This window comes from Ahaetulla prasina, chromosome 1 (assembly GCF_028640845.1).
Source record: "Ahaetulla prasina isolate Xishuangbanna chromosome 1, ASM2864084v1, whole genome shotgun sequence".
In the NCBI taxonomy this organism is placed as follows: Eukaryota; Metazoa; Chordata; class Lepidosauria; order Squamata; family Colubridae; genus Ahaetulla; species Ahaetulla prasina.
Genome location: NC_080539.1, coordinates 262,520,243 through 262,540,528, shown reverse-complemented (window position 1 = coordinate 262,540,528; position 20,286 = coordinate 262,520,243). Strand labels below are relative to the sequence as shown.

At 38.6% G+C, this 20,286-nt stretch overlaps 1 protein-coding gene across 12 annotated transcripts in view; it reads right to left on the bottom strand.

The window, feature by feature from the left end:
• Nucleotides 1-20,286, bottom strand: part of TSPAN4 (tetraspanin 4) — an 827,759-nt gene that overhangs the window by 98,732 nt on the left and 708,741 nt on the right. For all 12 annotated transcript variants that reach the window (XM_058157452.1, XM_058157443.1, XM_058157461.1 and 9 more), the window contains one exon: nucleotides 10,714-10,905. In XM_058157452.1, coding sequence (XP_058013435.1) covers nucleotides 10,714-10,905 — 192 coding nt within the window. The remainder of the gene's footprint in view (nucleotides 1-10,713; nucleotides 10,906-20,286) is intronic.

The window sequence follows — 20,286 nt, the reverse complement described above, 5'->3', positions numbered from 1 at the left end:
AATTCTGTTGAAGATTGTAGTCAGTATGCAGTCAGTACCTTAAGCATTATTTTAATGAATTTTCTGGGAAGTATTAGGACTTCAAGGCATGTGAAGATTGGTACTGGAACATATGTCTTCCAGCAATAACTTGTATGTACCCACAAAGTTTCTTCCCAGAAAGGATGAATCAAAACTTTGCTTAAGCTATTTACTTCACCCATAAAAGCTTCTGATAGTCCATCTCAAAATGGGCCCAAATTCTGCTCACTTTTGCTATGTAAAGACTGATATTCTCGGGGCTTCTGGGTGGCGCCACCTTTCTCGCTGGGTGCTAATTTATGGCACTCCGCATTGAATATGGTAAAAGCCAGATTTAACAACTGATCCCGGCTTCATTTCTCTCTCTGGTTGAAAGAGAGAGACAGAGCAAGGGGGAGGAATTGGGTAGATTCCCCTAGGGGCTTTGTTTTTGTAATACAAAGTCCTGAACGGTCGAATCCCCTTATTTACCCCTCCCCCACCTCCAGTATTCTCTGCGCTCCTGAAAAAGCAGGAAAAGAGGAAGGTGTCCGCTTCTGCTAGCAATTGATTTTTTTTTTGTGGATACGAAAAGCAGGAAAAGAGGAAGGTGTCCACTTCTGCTAGCAATTGATTTTTTTGTGGATCTGAAAAGCAGGAAAAGAGGAAGGTGTCCACTTCTGCTAGCAATTGATTTTTTTGTGGATACGAAAAGCAGGAAAAGAGGAAGGTGTCCACTTCTGCTAGCAATTGATTTTTTTGTGGATACGAAAAGCAGGCGGAGCAGTGTGAGGAACAATTATTGGTTTGCAAGTATTTTTGATTTTCTGACTTCGCCCCCTTCAGTTTCGTTTAGAGAAACTGAAAGCAGAGCGATACATCAAAAGGAGCTTTGCTGTTGAATCGAAACTGAATGGAGATTTTATCTTATTGTGTTTGACTGTGGACTGTTGGATTATATTACGCTGTTTAAGTACTTTACAAGGGGATTCTCAGCAGGAATTTTGTTATGGAGGTTCTTTCAGAAGAATGGATTCGTGACTTTATACAGGACTACACAGAAAGTATGTATTTAATTATTCAAAAATACGAATTGATAAAAAATGGGGACGTTTTGGATGAGAGTTTGGAGCAAATTAACCAGTGCAATTATTCGGAAAATGGAATGGAGGACATACAAATAAAAGTGGATAAATATGAAGATTTGATCGTGAAGAAACAAGGTGATCTAAAGAAGTTTTCTTTAAATAGTTTGGATGAGCTGCCTGAATTTGTGCTACAGGAGATTGTCCCTCAAATGGAAAAGACTCACAAGCTTAATGTTTCCCAAGAGTTCTCTTTTTGGACTGATGGAATATCGGCAGTAATTTTGGATTTCTGGACATAAGGAATTACTAGGAAATATTGTGATTGACTTTTAAAAGGAGCAACGAAGGAAAGACAGAGATTAATGCACCAAAAAATGGCAAGAGACAAAAGTATTATTTTGAAACAAGGTTTTTAAAGAAAATACTAATAAAAGTGGTGGAAGTTAATAATACATGACAATAATTACTGCAGAAAGAAGAACATACCCTTAAGAAAACACAAATTAATTATGTTATTGCACACATGTGTTTCGCACATTTATATACGTATGTGCACACACATGGACACATACATCAATGGAGTACCAATCCTGTAATTCTGTTGAAGATTGTAGTCAGTATGCAGTCAGTACCTTAAGCATTATTTTAATGAATTTTCTGGGAAGTATTAGGACTTCAAGGCATGTGAAGATTGGTACTGGAACATATGTCTTCCAGCAATAACTTGTATGTACCCACAAAGTTTCTTCCCAGAAAGGATGAATCAAAACTTTGCTTAAGCTATTTACTTCACCCATAAAAGCTTCTGATAGTCCATCTCAAAATGGGCCCAAATTCTGCTCACTTTTGCTATGTAAAGACTGATATTCTCGGGGCTTCTGGGTGGCGCCACCTTTCTCGCTGGGTGCTAATTTATGGCACTCCGCATTGAATATGGTAAAAGCCAGATTTAACAACTGATCCCGGCTTCATTTCTCTCTCTGGTTGAAAGAGAGAGACAGAGCAAGGGGGAGGAATTGGGTAGATTCCCCTAGGGGCTTTGTTTTTGTAATACAAAGTCCTGAACGGTCGAATCCCCTTATTTACCCCTCCCCCACCTCCAGTATTCTCTGCGCTCCTGAAAAAGCAGGAAAAGAGGAAGGTGTCCGCTTCTGCTAGCAATTGATTTTTTTTTTGTGGATACGAAAAGCAGGCGGAACGAGTGTGAGGAACAATTAATGGTTTGCAAGTATTTTTGATTTTCTGACTTCCGCCCCCCCTTCAGTTTCGTTTTAGAGAAACTGAAAGCAGAGCGATACATCAAAGGGAGCTTTGCTGTTGAATCGAAACTGAATGGATATTTTATCTTATTGTGTTTGACTGTGGACTGTTGGATTATATTACGCTGTTTAAGTACTTTACAAGGGGATTCTCAGCAGGAATTTTGTTATGGAGGTTCTTTCAGAAGAATGGATTCGTGACTTTATACAGGACTACACAGAAAGTATGTATTTAATTATTCAAAAATACGAATTGATAAAAAATGGGGACGTTTTGGATGAGAGTTTGGAGCAAATTAACCAGTGCAATTATTCGGAAAATGGAATGGAGGACATACAAATAAAAGTGGATAAATATGAAGATTTGATCGTGAAGAAACAAGGTGATCTAAAGAAGTTTTCTTTAAATAGTTTGGATGAGCTGCCTGAATTTGTGATACAGGAGATTGTCCTCAAATGGAAAAGACTCACAAGCTTAATGTTTCCCAAGAGTTCTCTTTTGGACTGATGGAATATACGGCAGTAATTTTTGGATTTCTGGACATAAGGAATTACTAGGAAATATTGTGATTGACTTTTTAAAAGGAGCAACGAAGGAAAGACAGAGATTAATGCACCAAAAAAAATGGCAAGAGACAAAAGTATTATTTTTGAAACAAGGTTTTTTTAAAATATTAATAGACAAAAATATTAGTGTCCCCGAAAGGCAATTTGTGATTATAAGAGACTAGATATTTGGATATACTGGATTTTGATGAGGAAGGACTAAAGTTGAATAGATATTGTAATTAATTAAATAATATTGTAATTTTCTCTATTGAAATTTTATAAATTTTATAATCTGTTGTATTGAATTTTAAATAGAATATTCTTGAAAGATCTTATGTAAGAAAGACTAGGGGGGGGAAATTAAATTATATGGTTATATGGTTATAGAAGCTATAAGGGAGATATTCTCTGAACTGGATTGGATTTTTATGCTTTAGCTGGTTTTAAATATTTTAGGATTAATTTGTTCTACTGATTTATATATTTTATTACTGTTTATTGTTAATTTTTTGAAGGATTTGGTTATGTAAGGAGGAAGTCAGAGCTAGAGAGGGAGAATTGGTATAATAGTTTTGGGAAAAAAATTTTTTAGCATATGTTTGTTTTATTTGTAACTATACCTTGTGTTTGTTCCGGGAAGCCAGGGGGGGAGGGGGGAGGGGGTTTGTGAAGGGAGAGGGGTTGGGGGGAAAGGGGGAAAAAATTTTTTTGTAAAACTTTTTGAATAAAAAAAAAAAGACTGATATTCTCTTCAAGCAAATGGAAGCGGCAGATCTCTAACGAAGACGATTTTAATGGATATTCCTAGATGGCTGTATTAATCCTACCCCTGACTGTAATGGAAACACTGGCAGAGATAAGTAGACACCATTTCACATGAGACATTTGCATGCTGAACTTCTGGAACACTTGCACCAAGGCAAAATATTCTCTGAAGTATAGATACATGGAGATCAGGATATGAAACATCTGAATGAATCCCGCTTCCTGCTGCAGAATTTTAAAGTCCTGAACCAGGGGTGGGTTCTACTTACCTTTACTACCGGTTCGCATCGTGCCCGCGCATACGCAGAAGAGTTTTGATGACGTTTGGGTCAGTGGGTGGAGCCTCCTGCCAGTTTTACTACCGGTTCTATAGAACCGGTCTGAACCGAGGGCAACCCACCATTGTCCTGAACTGAAAAAAAGATACAGAACAAGAATCTGGCAGCTCTGGAACAATGTGTCTCGTTGACTGAGTAGACAACTTATTGGATAGGAAAGAGTACCAGTAAAAATTATGGCAATCAGACATGATCATTCATTCACTCACTCACTCACTCACTCACTCACTCATTAAATGTATATGCCATGTCATTCACACTTTAATCAGAATATATACAAGATATTCATATATAAAATACAATATTCAATATTATGAATGAACAAGATCTTATTGCATGGCAATCTTTTTTAATAACCAGAGCAGTCACAAGGGACAGTGAGTATCCTCTCTAAAAATAATCTTTAATAACTTCTAAATTTGCCTGAGGATTTCACATCTACAGTACTCCAATCATCTCCTCCAAGACAGCAAAAATTGGATTTAATATATACAGCACAGGATGTCAACTTCCAGCTGACTCTGTTTTGTTAGATTCTGGCATGTAACACAGTTAGAATTGCTCTTCAAATCCTAGCTTAAAGGTAGGTCAGTCAGAAAAAGTGAAGGGCAGGTGAATAAGAAAAGAATACCTCTTTGAATATTTGAATTTTACATTTCCTTACCTGACTCACCAACAATAACCCCTTCTACTATTTAAAACTATCATGAAGAGGGGAAAAACGGCTCTTAGTTTATTTGGCTGTGAAAAATAAGGAACAGGGAAACTGAGACAAATGAGAAGTGCAGTTTAATACCCTGAGATCTCTATAATTTCTCATAGAATCTGGTCTTTGTTTTTAAACAATCTGATCTTTACTATATATATGTCCAACCTTCAAGAGCAAAAATACCTAAATTGAAAAGAAAATGCCTAATTCACACCCAAAAGTCCCAATTCTTTGATGTCTCTAGGAAGTGTTTGGGGAAGACCCATCTAAATCCAGAAGCTGCTGTCTTAAAATAGACTAGATAAGTTTGACTCAAGAAAAGGTTTCACTTTATGAGAAAAGTAGAATACTTCATCTTTTATTTCTTTTTTATATTTATTTAGTCAATTTCCCTGTTGTTTGTGGAGTTTGAAGGAGTCAGTTTTTCAATGAAATCTAGGAATAATATTTTTCAGAAAAGTTATTGTAATGCATCTATCACAAATGAATCTTTAAAGCTTGCACATTTTTTAAAAAGTGAAAAACCAACTTATACTATTACTAGATATGAGTTAACTTCACTGTTTTATCTGAAATCATGGCCTTGCCTTGTTTATTAGCAAACTGAAACCAAAGAACAAATGTTCAAGCCAAAACAAACTGCAATTTTTGAAATGCTGCACAAAGGAACAGCTCATTGACATGGCCAATTAATTTCTCATTTGTTCTTCAGAAATTTCATCCTAAGTCTGTCAAACAGTTGGCAGACATTTGTTGTTCTAGGTCTGTCAAACAGTCACATTGGAAATGTTTGAATTGTGGATTTCTACTTAAAGCTCTTCTCCAATTCTATATTTCTAGGAACTTCCCTGAATCATAAACCATAAATGGAGCATGATCACTAGCTAAAGAACTATGTGATGTGTAAAGTAACAGGTGTTGAATTCTAACTAAGAAGTTCTAAAAGAAGTCCTAGTTTAAACTTAAAAATTTCAGTCTATCTGATCTCATAGATTTGTCATTCAGATAAAAGAGATACATTTTTGGGATCTGAATTTCTTAAAAGAAGGAAAAGAGAAACGTGTTAATGAAGAAACATAAACTCACTAATACAGAATGGAACAAAATACTTTAATTTTGGGTGAGTTAAAGGATATTTGGAAACAGTGGATTCTGAAGTTAATCTTAAAATTTTCTGCTATTATAAATCGATTTAAAAGTGATTATACAAGAGGAACAAATTTTACTGGGCGAGACTGCAACTGAGGCTGATTTGAGGTGACTCTTTACCATATTCTTATTTTTTCTTTCTTTTCTATTTTACTTTCTATTTCCTTTTCCCCTATCTATAACCTCTTTTTTCATTTTTTATGCTTTTTAAAATTTGTATTATTCTTTTGGCCACTTAATGAGAAGGAAGGACTCACTGGAAAAGAACCTAATGTTGGGAAAGATTGAGGGCAAAAGAAGAAGGGGACGACAGAGAATGAGGTGGCTGGATGGAGTCACTGAAGCAGTAGGCGTGAGCTTAAATGGACTCGAGAGGATGGTAGAGGACAGGAAGGCCTGGAGGAACGTTGTCCATGGGGTCGCGATGGGTCAGACATGACTTCACAACTAACAACAATTATTCTTTTATGTTTGTAACTCCAGAGTTTATTATGAAATGGTTCTGAACATTTTCCATGCATGGTCCTGCCAATGAAGAACACGGAAGTACAAAAGCTCCTGATACAAGTCATGATGACATCATGTACACCATAATATCATCATAGCATGCACTACTTATGCCGTTTCCATCTACAAACTAGATAAATGACACAGTTTACACAATTTGCATATGAAAGAAATGAAACAGGTGACATCATTTGTCTCACTCCTTGCATAATTCAAGTGGAGGCTCATGGGGAAGCATTGCATGCCTTGTCACATATAGGAAAATATGTGCAAGTCTTGGTTGAATACATGAATTACCTATCAGTCTGAAATAGGATACAGACTTATATTTGAAGAGAGAGTTTTTTGTGAAATAAGCTGGTCATGAACCATATGAAAAACTATGCATTCAATATGTTGGGCAAATCTATCTTTCAAGTGTCTAAACTATTCTAATCCCAACAGTGCTAATGAAATTCAAGTAAGGGAACTTCCACCCTTTCTGGATAATCTTCTAGATTAGTCAAAAAAATAATAATAATCCAAAATCAAGGAGTTGTCCAACTAAGGGAAAAATCGGAAGCAGAAATCTCAAATTCTCTAATGCAGGGGTCTCCAACCTTGGTCCCTTTACAACTTGTGGACTTCAGCTCCCAGAGTTCCTCAGCCAGCTTTGCTGAGTTGAAATCTACAAGTCTTAAATGGACCAATGTTGGAGATCCCTGCTCTAATGTGAAATTTGAGGATTCAAATGCAACTGGAGGTAAACCTTAGCAAAAGCATTTGAAAGGGCTGCTGAATTTTAAATCAAGCAAATTAGAAATGACTCTATAGAGAGAATTTAGCTCAATTTTCTACTTATAAGTCTGATTAACAGATGCAACGATCCCCAATCGCTGCTGCATAGGAACTGGATTGTCTACATTTATGTAACTTCTAACTAAGGATTTACACCTTCATTTACTGAAGCCAATCTTGTGTGTGTGTGTGTGTGTGTGTGTGTGTGTGTGTGTGTGTGTGTAGAAGGAGGGAGGGGGAGAAAGAAAACACTGATTTTCAGGAAGCAATCTAGTGTGACTCTAAGGAATCTTCTAAAATTATTTTTGCTGTGTGAGGGAAACATGTCATTGTGAAGTGGAAGGAAACAGTACACTGCCTACACATCAAAGTACTGTATTCTTTACTTAACATAGGAGAACAACACAACACAACAGCTTTCTTTTCTATATGAAAGAGTTCAATCTAAGGAGTGCCATATTCCAAGTATGCCTTAAATTGTACTGACTGAGACAATTTAAAGTGAACATCTGCTCTAGGATGAAAAGTTGATTTCAGTGTTTGTTTTTTCCCCAAGCCAAGAATTTTTAAGAACTCAAATACATCAGAATTGATGCTTATCCAGTTCATAAATGAGGACAGTGGAGCTTATTCCCAAATACTAATGCTGATATCCTATCAGCAATGTATTTATTAAAATGCAAATGCACTTCTTATATACAGTGGGTAATTCTGCACTAAGGTGGACACACTATCACAAAGGTATAACAGAAAATAGAAGATTGCCCCTTAGCAAAGCCTTCTCCATTTTTAAGGATATAGTTCATATCTTTTTTAAATTTTATTTTATCTAACATTTCAGTCTGTCTCTCATATCAGTTTGAAAGCTACACAGATCTTCTCCTGATACCTGATGTTCCTTCTTCCATTTCTTTTTGGTAAACAGAAGGAAATCATTATGTTGGATTACAGATACAAAAAAAATATTTTTTGTAGAAAGAATACTTGGATTGGATTGACACTGTTCATGTTTTAGTCCCTTTCACATCACTGAGAAAAACTTGGTAACATGGTTAGAGATTTTTTTTTTACACTATCCCACTGATTCACAAAAAGTGATACTTTATTTGCTCTTCAAACCAAAGGATCAAAGTCAAAAGGGATGAACATCTGTTACAAATACCCTTTCTTGAGGCAACATCTGAAAAAAGTATAGCTTATGGTCTATCTCTCAGAGTGAGAGATAGATGGGCAGCATATAAAATAAACAATCAAATACATGTTTTAGGGATTATGCCCATGGACCATCTTCTAATGATGAGAACAGGAAGTAGCAAGCAAATTTAGAAAGGGCTTGGTCATTAGAGCATGGAATGGCTAAGGATTTGAGGGTGGTGGAACAGAGTTAGTTTGCTATAGTGGTGAAACTTCCAGCCTAGAAAACAGGATACTGTGAGTTCTAGTCATGCTTTAGACATAAAAGCCAGCTGAGTGACACTGGACCAATCACTCTTTCTTAGCCCAATTGACCTCATAAAAGGGCCGGTTTAGCTCAGGCTGGTAAGGCCTGTTATTAAGAACACAAAGCCTGCAATTACTGCAGGTTCGAGCCTGGCCCAAGGTTGACTCAGCCTTCCATCCTTTATAAGGTAGGTAAAATGAGGACCCAGATTGTTGGGGGGGCAATAAGTTGACTTTGTAAAAATATACAAATAGAATGAGACTATTGCCTTATACACTGTAAGCCGCCCTGAGTCTTCGGAGAAGGGCGGGGTATAAATGTAAACAAAAAAAAAATGGTTGTCGAAAAATAAAAGGAAGGAGTATTATATATGCTTGCTATCTAGAGTTAAAGTAATGAAGGCGGGATAAAAATATAAATAAAAGTAAATAAATAAATACCCTTGTTATCCATTCTTGTTGCCAACAGGCAGGCTTAGCAGAGAAAGGTATTCCCAACTCCTCCATCACATACAGACAGAAACTTTGAGTGGTTTTAAAAGAAAGGCAGAATTGGAAGAAGGGTGGAGGTTGGGTACCAAGGCTGAGAAATTCTTTTCATCTTTCCAGCAGCCTCAGAATTAATTTATTGGAATCCTGAGGGAAAGGGGCATTTATGTAAATAGAAGCTGGGAGTTGTTGCTTCAAGAAAAAAATGGATGTTTCTGTAGTCATAAGTAACTAGGTTTTAACTAGATTCTGTGCTAGCTATTGTTGATTTTTGGTTGCTCTTTGCCATAACCTCAAAATGGACGAGGAAGAAGAAGAAGAGGGAGAATTCTTTGGGGTTGTGGGATGGAAAATCCTAACTGTAATGTACCAATACCATTTTATGTGTGCTGCTTGGAGCATGATATGGTCTATTGGCTTTATCACTACTGAGTTGAAGGGGAAGGATTGAGAGCTGGGGGAACTCTTCTAGCCAATGCCTTAATGCTCTGGCTAGGAGATGGTAAGACAGGAATTATTTCCTTTTATTTTTTAATGGGCAGAATGGCAGTACAGGATGTAACGGTACTATCTCTCTCATGTTTCTGATATTAGGGGAGGATGCCAGATCAGGCTTCACCTAAATGATCATTACAGCTGCAAGAACTATCAAAGTATAACCATAAAGCAGGAGATAGGGCCAGGATTTGAACATCAAGTGATTTTGGGGAAAGAAGATCTGAGACCTCCAACCTTCCAACTTCTAAACTCATCCAATTTCTGCATCAACTCCTTTAAATCTCCCCGCTTTTTCTCTCTTTTTTTCCATCTACCCATCTCCAAATTTGATAAATAATTTCCAAAGCAAGAAATATATGCTATTCTTTATCCACACATGCATTATTTCTATCTTTTACTTTCTATATTACTGTTGGATTAGGACTGGGAATATCAAATTCAAGAGCAGCCACAGTTATGGAAATTCACTGGGTAACTTTGGACCAATCTTATTTTCATAGCCCAACCAATTTCACAAGCTTGTTGTGTAGGAATAAAATGAAGGAAGATCCCTGTTGTAAGCTGTCTTGATCTCCTGGAGAAAAGGCAAGATGTAAATCTAACGATCAAAAGCTAACAATTATCTATTGCTGCTACAAATTTCAGAATGTCTCTCAAGTCTGTTGTTAAAAAGGAGAGTATACCTAAAAGTAAAAACAGGATGAGTTTTGCAAATAGAAATCTGCTTATAACAATGGGATTGTTTCCAATTCTTTCTTTTAACTATCTGAGAAGATGGGGGGGGGAAGTGTTTGGCTGGCAAAAACCATTCCATCAGCAAATACAATCCACCAATTGTAACTTCAAAGGCATTCATTTATCAGCACAAGCAGTAACAGCCTTGCTTTTTAGATTGTCATTTGGTTTGCTTGATGGCAACCTCAGGTATTTACAAACATGTATCCCCTTTTTCACAATCAATCATAATGCTAAACATCGTTAAAGATTCTAGATAAAGGTGTCTTACTCCTGATGGGAAACTGCTTGTATTAGATGCTGGGATATACTCTATGTGAACTTGACAATATATTAAGCATTAACATATGCAGAATTATTCTAAGGTCGCAAAGTAGGATACCAGTAGATAAGACACGGTCAATACTCACACTGAGTAGGAGGCACTTGTTTTCTTTGATGGCTCCTATGCATCCCACAAAGCCAATGATCATCACAAAAGTCCCTGTAATGATCAACAGGTTGGCAGCTGACAGAGAAGGGAAGGAAGAAGAGAGGGTAGCGAAGTTCCCTTGAGTAACGGCTAGCCATATGCCAACTCCAAGGATCCCACAGCCTCCCAGCTAGGAAAAAAAATACAAAAAACAAAGAAAAATAAGCTCAGTCATACAGCTAAGAGAGATGTTCTCATGATCAGCATCACTATTGCTTTTCATTAGCATCAGCAGCAGTAGAAACAGCATTATCTAGAAGAATGATTATTTTTTGAATTTAAGCATATTTCTTTCCATTGAAATTACACTGGGTCCCTAAGTCGGGAGAAATACCTATAGAACTGCTGATGCACATTCACCTTGGGGCACAGATCACATAAACAACCATGGAACTTTTTGGTTCACTAAGCCCTTTCATAAAACAGCAAGGAGCAGGAAACATGGTTAAGCTCTGATCTCACCTCCTCTGGGAATAAATTAAAGTAATTTAAAACAGCATCACAAAGTGAGCTGCCACATAGTTAGGATTAGAAATAAAGCTCAAGGACCTCAGCCAAGTAGCTTTGCTCAAATTGTCATGTTTTTGCTTAAAGGAAATGCACCCACTGCAAAAAACAAAAACAAAAAACAACAACCACTAATAAGTCCATGTGTAGCTGAAGACTAAAACAAACAAACAAACAAAACATGGAATAATTTAGGCAACTCAGAGATTTGAAAAGCAGAGTCGGTCTCAGCTGTAAAACTCATTGCTGCAGGCAAAGAACTGCCAGAGGCTTTCTCAGCTGTCCTGCTTATAGCTGTAATACATATCAGAGCAATTTTTCAAAAGTGTTCAGGGATCAGAGCTTTCCCATTTCATTTCCAAGGGGAGGTGTGCCTCCAAAGAGCATCAATAGGCATGTGTCTCCTTGCTTCTACTGCCTTTAGCCATTCCACTGTGTGAGTGAGTTATAGCTTTGCTCTGTAAACATGTGGCTTTAAAATAGAAAGGTTCCTTCTGGGTGCCAAGACTCTTGGCCTCTGGAGTAGGGAGGAATTCAGGAGCCAAGAAAAATTAGAGCAGATATGCCAAAACAGGCATGTGCTGATGGCCAACACTGCCACCATTACAACACTCATGAGTAGAAGAAGGGAGATCATTAGGCCCCACATTTTTGCCAGTGTGAATAACCAGGAGCTGGTTGTGGTATATATTACAATTCCAAAAACTGGCATCTGCTAAATAACAAGTAGGCTTTGGTTCTAAGCCCAGACAACATTCAAATGATTAACAATAGTGGGGGGAAAAACACCTAATTACAGAAAATTCTGAGGAAAATGACCAACTGAAGACAGCTCCAGGAATAAGCAGAACAAAAGTTTGTGGACTTTTTATTTGTATTCTTTTTATATTAATAATTGTATTAGTTTATAGTGTAGCATACAAAGAAAATACAAAAGTAAATAATATGACTTTTTAAAGGAGTTAGTAGATTAGCTCCTTGTTTCTCTATGGATAAAAGAGAGAGGCGTGAGATTACAAAAACTGTTGGCAACTGGAATAATCATCCCTTTTCCTCACAAATAGACTCAAGACAATGCTTACTGATGAGAGAGGGGAAATTTACCATAATTCATTTAGCTGTAAATGGAGCCTTTCAAAGGACACTAAATTTGGACTCTTCTCTTGCTAACTACATTTAGAAATTGTTTATTAAAATTGAAAGAAGCTAGATACCTTCAAAAGGAACAAGGCATCAAATACCTGGTGAGCAGTGGTGGGATTCAAATAATTTAACAACCGGTTCTCTGCCCTAATGATTTCTTTCAACAACCAGTTCACCAAACTGCTCAGAAAGTTAACAACCGGTTCTCCCAAAGTGGTGCGAACTGGCTGAATCCCATCGCTGCTGGTGAGTGAGTGCCTTCAAACCTTAACATAAGAAAATGAAATTTTATTTTTATTACTTTTTATTACTTATTACTTTATTTTTTATTACTTTTAGGAAATAAAGAGTAAAAGGGCAAGCTTTTGCCTACACTTTTTTTTAAATGAAGGGCTGGCTCACAGAACATTGGAGTATTAAATTTTGAATATTAAGACTTTTAAAATATTTTTAAAGAACAAATGCATGTTTGTGGGAAATAAATTATGGCACTTAGAGATATTGTTGAGGAACGCTACCAAGGATGTGTCAAGACTTTGAATCGATTATGGCAGATATGCTGGGTCTTTCTGAGAACCGTCTGTCTTCAGAACAAAAATGTTACAGAACAAAATACACAACAAATTCTACTTGAGAGCAGTATGAATGAAACCTCGGCTAAGAACCTGACATCAGATACAAAGAAAACAACTGTATGAAGTATTAAAAATTAAGAAGGAAATAAAAAAGATAATCCCAGAGAGTAATGGAAATCATTTTTCTTTGTTGGATTTACAAAAGAGACAGCTTAAAGAAAAGAAGAAATTTGTAACAAGGATCAATAACTACTGGGATGGTTCACCAAGGAAGACTGTTCTGTGTTTCAAAAAAAGGAAGACAAAATTGATTTGTTTGACCATGTTTAAAATGGAACGTGTTGTCATTCTGCATGGTTCTTTTTGGATTTATTAATATTTTGACTGGAAATATGTGGTTTTGGTTAAATGTTTTGTTTTATACCTATTTTCTGAATGCTAATTGTTTAATATCTAAATATGTAGTATCTAGCAGTGTGATTTTTTTTAAAGGAATAGTTTTTCTTTAGGGTTAAATTGTAGTCTTTTTAATATTAGGATTCTGGGATTACTTACATAGTTTAGAACTGAGATGCTGAAATGTTTATTCAAATGGAATATGATGTTATTTGTGGTGGTTCTCTTGGTGATGGTTGGCATTTAGAATGAGTGTACTGCAATTTGACCTTCCTTTTTAAGGAGAAATTGCCTCTTTTTGTTATGTTAAACGTTAGGTATAATTTATTTATACTAGGATTTGGGGACCTTTTTATGCTTTTTAAATGGGGTTTTGCCAATAGCTGAAAGTTGAGATGTGGAAAGTTGAGTTTTATGTTCATTAATTTTAATACGATAGAACTCTGGTTTTTTTGCTGACAATTGTATAAGGAGAAGATATTGCTTATTTCATGGATTATATAATGAAGAGATTTATATTTGTTAATTAAGAGGGGTGAAGCAATTATGAATTTTTTAATATATTTTTTGCTAATCAATTAAAAATACGGATATAAGGAAATAGCCGTCATCAAAAAGAAAACATTAGAGTCAAGAGAATATATACTTTTAGGCAGGGATGAAATGCTCCTGGTTCGGACCAGTTCGGCCAATCCAGTAGCGATGACGGCTGGTGGTTTGGCGCACTGGTAGCGATGGCAGCTCAAGGCTTTGTCCACCCGTCCGGTCATCGTTACTTCCTAGTTTTACTTCCAGGAAGCTTTACATCAGCTGAGCAATGCAGGGTCATGGGAACTTTTTTTTTTTACTTTTAAAGCATTTTTTTACTACCGGTTCCAGAGAAACAAAGCGCTCGGCTGCTCCCCCTTTTCACTCACCCGGAGCTTCCTGCTGTGCATTTTCATGCCTTGCTTCACGCAGCCAGGATTGTTGCCCTCATCTTCTTCTTCTTCCTCCTCTCCATCTTCCAAGTGGAAAAACTTCCTACAAATGGAGCAAGTGCAAAAAGAAGCGTGTGCTTGCTCCTGCCGTTTCTCCATTTCTAGGAAGCTTTCATACCTGTGAAGGCAAGTCTGGCTTCCTGCGCTGCTCACTAAAAACCTCACCAGTACCGCTGTGTGTGCGGCTTGTGTGTGCGTATGTCTCTCTCTCTCTTTGCTCCTGGTCTTACGCAGCAGCCTGTGCCTGACATCCCGTCCCCGGCCGGCTGAACCGGACACCCCTTCTGGCTTTGCCTGGTCTGGGCTGGCCGAAGCCGCCCCAGATCGCCTTGGGGATTGCGCAGCATGACAGCCGATTTCCGCTGCTCTTAAAGGCCTCAGAGTGGATCCAGGCACTGCCATTCCGAGCCTGCCGGGGGCAACCACCACCTCACCTGTTGCACATCCTGGGCAAGCTGGTCAGGGGTCTTTGGGGCAGCCGGAGCAGCTTCTGGTCTTTCGCAGCAGCCCATGCCTGACATCCCATCCTCGGCTGCTCATCTTAAAGGCACCCTGCCCCCGCTGCCTCAGGAAGGGGAGAGGCTGCCTTGGCTGCTCCATCCACCTAGGGAGGCGCAACAGGTGAGGTGGTGGTTGCCCCAGCAAGCTTAGAATGGCAGCGCCCAGATCCACTTCAGGGTCTTTAAGAGCAGCAGAAATCAGCCGTCACGCTGCACAACCCCCAAGGCGATCTGGGGGGAGCTTTGGCCAGCCTGGCCCGGGCAAGGCCAGAAGGGGTGAATGAATTCTCTAACTCTGGTTCAGCTGGCTGGGGATGGGATGTCAGGCACAGGCTGCTGAGAAAGACCAGGAGCAAATACATACACACACACATGCTGGACACACAGTGGTACTGGTGAGGTTTTTAGCGAGCAGCACAGGAAGCCAGACTTGCCTTCACAGGTACGAAAGCTTCCTACAAATGGAGATGTTCGAGGAGCAAGCATGCGCTTCTTTTTGTGCTTGTTCCTGGCATTTTTCCACTTGGAAAATGGAGAGGAGGAGGAAGAAGAATACGAGGGTGACATTCCCGGGTGCGTGAAGCAAGGCACGAAAATCCGCAGCAGGAAGCTCGGGGTGAGTGAAAAGGGGGAGCAGCTGAGCGTTTTGTTTCTCTCCTCCCCATCATCTGGGTGGCCACAAGGTGAAAAGGTGGGCAATCTTCAGGGCTAGGAGGCGTTGCGTCTGGCCTGGCGAGGCAGGTCAGGCTCATCAGGTGCTGATCATCAGAACCTTTTTGTTACTTTTTAAAGCATTTTTTACTAGTTAAAAATGCTTTAAAAGGTAAAAAAAAAAGTTGGCCACGCCCACCCAGTCACATGACCACCAGCAAGCCACACCCACAGAACCAGTGACAAAAAAATTTAGATTTCAGCACTGCTTTTAGGTATAAGTGAAAAGGTGGGTTACAATGGCCTTGAAACTAAGAGTCAAAGTAAGTTCATCTCCTTTCACAATTTGGCATGTTTCACTACAATTCTGTGATCAATGTATAGCAACCTACTCATTATGTGACCCCCCCCAGCTCTGTCTTTGATGCCTGCAATGAATAGGACAGTTAAACACTGGGGAGGTCATAATATGATGGATTGCATTTGACTTCATGGGTCACAGGCTTGATATAGACTGAAGCATTATAAAATATACATCAAACACTAAGGAAAAGAAGAAAATAGCCTTATAATATAAAAGAGTCAGCTCTCTTATTCTGCAGCTTTAAGAATAGTTTTTCAGAGTACATACGGTTTTAGGTGTTTCCTTAAATAATGACAGAACAGTTTAAAGGGAGCACTCTAATGGATATTTTTCTTGATAGCAAGAAAAATGGAAATGTGGCATCCAGTATTCAAATCAAAACTTTTATTAGATCATGGTAAAAGTTTTGATTTGAATACAGGATGCCACATTTCCATGCTATCAAGAAAATTATGACCTAAGGGTCAGAAAGTACACTCGTAATAACAATAGCGATAGCACTTAGACTTATATTCCACTTCGTATACTTTACAGCTTTTTCAAAGCAGTTTACAGAGTGAGCATATTGCCCCCAACAATTTGGGTCCTCATTTTATCAACGTCAGAAGGGTTGAAGGCTAAATCAATCTTGAGGTAGTCAGGATCGAACTGCTGGCAGTTGGCAGAGTTAGGCTGGAATACTATATTCTAACCACTGCACTACCACAACACTTTAAAATACACCAACCTGTAATTATTGATTGAACTTTTTAAAAAATTGCAATAAATTTAAACTAGTATAAATATATATCTTGATTGCCTAGCTCAATAACTTTTTTCACTTGTAAATAGCAATTATATATTTAAGAATTTCAAAACCTTTGACTATATGCATTAATAGGAACTTCAGTTGCAGTTTATGGATAAAGCCCAGATTATACAGTCAAAAGATGTTTTTACTGCTGGTTCAAAACTACTACTTTTTTTCTTACCGCTTGTGCCTTTTTTGCAAATGAATTTCAAATAAATAAATAGATAAATGACACCAACCTTAAAAGTTCCAATTATGTCTGCTTTCCATGAAAGTTTAATTCAAACATAAATTTTCTCCCCAACATATTTCAAATGTGTCTTAGAGCACTTAGTACAGAAGAAAAAAGCGGAAAGTGACTAAAACTGGAGCCAAGGCTGCCAAGATATTATGGAGGAAGGATAATAGCTTTGTAATTATGTGCATTAATGGTTTTTGAAATGCAAAATTCTGTATTTTTTGCTGCCATATAGAGATAATCCAGAGTTTTGCAGCCTAGAACTGATAACCCAAGGCATGGTCAGATCCAGAACCCAGGTAAGATCTAACAAACTGCAGATTATAGTCTCATCAATGGTGGGTCATGCAGAGAGGAATTCACTGACCTTAAGGATATTCCCCCTTTAAACCACATGATCTTTACAAAGCACAAAATGTCAGGGTTCCAAGTAATAGTCCCAAAGCAAACAAAACTCCGAGGCTTGTAAATTCCTCAAAGAATAGTTTTATTGGATATATCATATTGGCACTGATCTGGTGAAAACTGACTCTGAGGGCTCCCATGGTTTTTCACCAAATTAGTAGTAAAAGTTTTTTCCTTTCTCCAATTATTGGTTCCCAAGAGAAAGTATTTTGTTTTGGCTATAAACCCCAACTATCTCTATTCCCCCCTTCCTATCCCTCAGTTCCAGTGTGGCAATGCTGAAGCTTCAAAATCAGTGGTTGGTTGCTACCAGTTCTCCCCAGTTCGGGAGAGTTGGTAGCGGAAATGTTGATGTGAGAGCAAACTGGTTAGCTCCAACCGTCAGGTGGGCCCTCCCGCCAGCCCCTGGACTATACCTACCTTTATTCCTTCATTTTTAGCCCAGCTGAAAGGCGCAGCAGAGCAGATTGCCATGCTTCAGCTGTTGTAAAATTCAAGTTTGGCATGCATGTGAGTAAAGCGAGGCCGCGCACGTCGTTCATGTGCAAGCGCGTACGCGAAGTGAACCGGTGGTAACACCGGTTAGAACCCACCACTGTTCAAAAGGGTCTGGTCAGGTCACCTTCAGAGTTGACACAAAGCTTTATGTCTTTTAGCAGAGATCTTGTTCATACATTCAGGATCTCCTCTGCTGCCTGAAGTAGAAAAGAAACACAACGACCTGGGGTTCCCCCACATGCACAATTCATGTATTTAAAGGGAGCAGTAACATCACTCAGCCTCTGGGGTGTCAAGTGCCTCATAGACATCATTCTGAAGGGCAATACATTGCGAGTTGCATATGCAAGTAGACAGCATAATCATCTTACAAGACAACAAGCAGCCTTGTTGTCTTGTTGGTCTGGAAACAGCAGAGAAGAGCTGCACACTTCAGGCTTTGTGAGGAATTAATAGAATGACAGAGTTAGAAGGGAACTTGGAGGTCTTCTAGTCCAAACCTCTGCCCAGGCAGGAAACCCTATGCTATTTCAGACAAATGGTTGTCCAATTTTTTCTTAAAAACTTCCATGGTTGGAATACCCACAACTTTTGGAAGCAAGTCATTTCACTGATTAATTGTTCTGTCAGAAAATTTCTCCTTAGTTCTAGGCTGCTTCTCTCCTTGATTAGTTTCCATCCATTGCTTCTTGTCCTCCCATCAGGTGCTTTGGAGAATAGGTTGACCTCCTCTTCTTTCTGGCAGTACCTTAGATATTAGAATTGTCTTAGACAACAAGTTGTAAAGGTACCAAGTACAAGCTGATACCCAATTATCGTTGTTTAAGTCTGTGCCCAAGATAGCTGCTTCTTTCCACATAAAGGCAAAATTGGTCTCATCTCAGAGATTATTCCAAGATTATCTGGGCCACATGTAGCTTTCTAATGCCATCCAGTTTCTTGGCTTATTGTATAGTCTGAAAATACAAGCCATCTTGAGTGGATTTTCTATTGAGGAGGGAACATTTAAATAAAAGAAAATGGGAATAAAGAACAGACACTAAAGTTTTGCTTCTGCTGCTGCCAACCACTCCTCTATTTCCTTCCATTACTTGATACTAAACATGTGTAATCAATGGATAATCGTATTGCTTTTTAATGAAAGGATGTCCCACCATTCCTTGCCAAACAATTCACCAAGGAGTGACAAGACAATGACGCCAGTGAGTTTTCAGAGCTTGCTACCATACAAAAGAAGAATAGAAACAAAACTACTAGCATGGGCTGGATCTGATAGCTTTACTATCTCAGGGAAGCCCCCTCCCCCCCTCAATTGTCAAAAAGAGAGGAGACACTAATCATTGAAACAAAAGAGTAACAACAAAGAAGCCAACGCACAAACAAATGACTTCAAAAATGGCATGATGCATTAGCAAATAAGCGCCAGGCTTGTATTGATTTTGCAGGAAATGTGTGAAGCTGGGCTTGTTTATCAAAGATGACACCTTCAGCTAGTTTCCTGATGACGGCAGCATTTATCCGCCTTAAATTAAAATGCAGCAGGTCCTGAATGCTGGTCCTGAGTAATTATTTTTGACACCTCCTCTATCTCGCACAATTACGACAGATACATTACCACCTCTTTTCCTTATCTTTATTCTTGAGCCAAGACATAGAGGGATAATGTGATGTGGTTATTTATGTGAACAGGGCTGTTCTTATCAATTGTAAGCCACCTTGGGAGACTGGAAAATGAAGGAACAGCTTCATTTTGACAGAGTGGTCTTGAGGTGTTGGGCAAGGGCAAGCTTCACATTTCCCCCCTTTGAATATTCAAAACTTTCAATCTCTCTTCTGTTGGGTATAAGCATGGGCATCTGTTTTTTAGAGTAATTTTATTAAATATTACAGCTAAAAAGATAAAAACTAATGCAAACCAACTAAAAAATAAAAGAATAAATTAAAACAAAGTGATAGAAAATAATGGAAAAACAGAGATAAAATGTAATGTAATGGAGCCTGCCAATTTCATTCATAACTCGAGGATTCATAGGAGTGAATCACGTAACTAGAATGTGATCACTCCCTGCTTTTGCCCATGCATTCACTAATTGAATGCGCAGGTCATTAAGTGTAAGAGATATCTCAGGGTAGGGAAGGCCATGGAGGGGGGTTTTAGTGATGGAACAGGCCACCCAAGGCCTCCTTGACCCATTGAGACACCTCATGATTCCCCGCCTTCCGTGCTGGACTCACTTACCATGCAAAGTGTCAGGCCTGGAAACCATACTAGGCCGTAGGTTTCCAGACGCTGCCACATTTCTCCCTTGAGGGGGAGAAGGGGGGGTGATGGGTATAGTTACATTCTTCAAGCGTTCAAGGTCGGATTATGTTCGCAGCTGCAGAAGGAGTGGCAAGAAAAGGTTTCGAATAAAGTGGAAGAATGTTGGACCATGTGACCGACAAAGGGGTTAGGGAGGTGGGA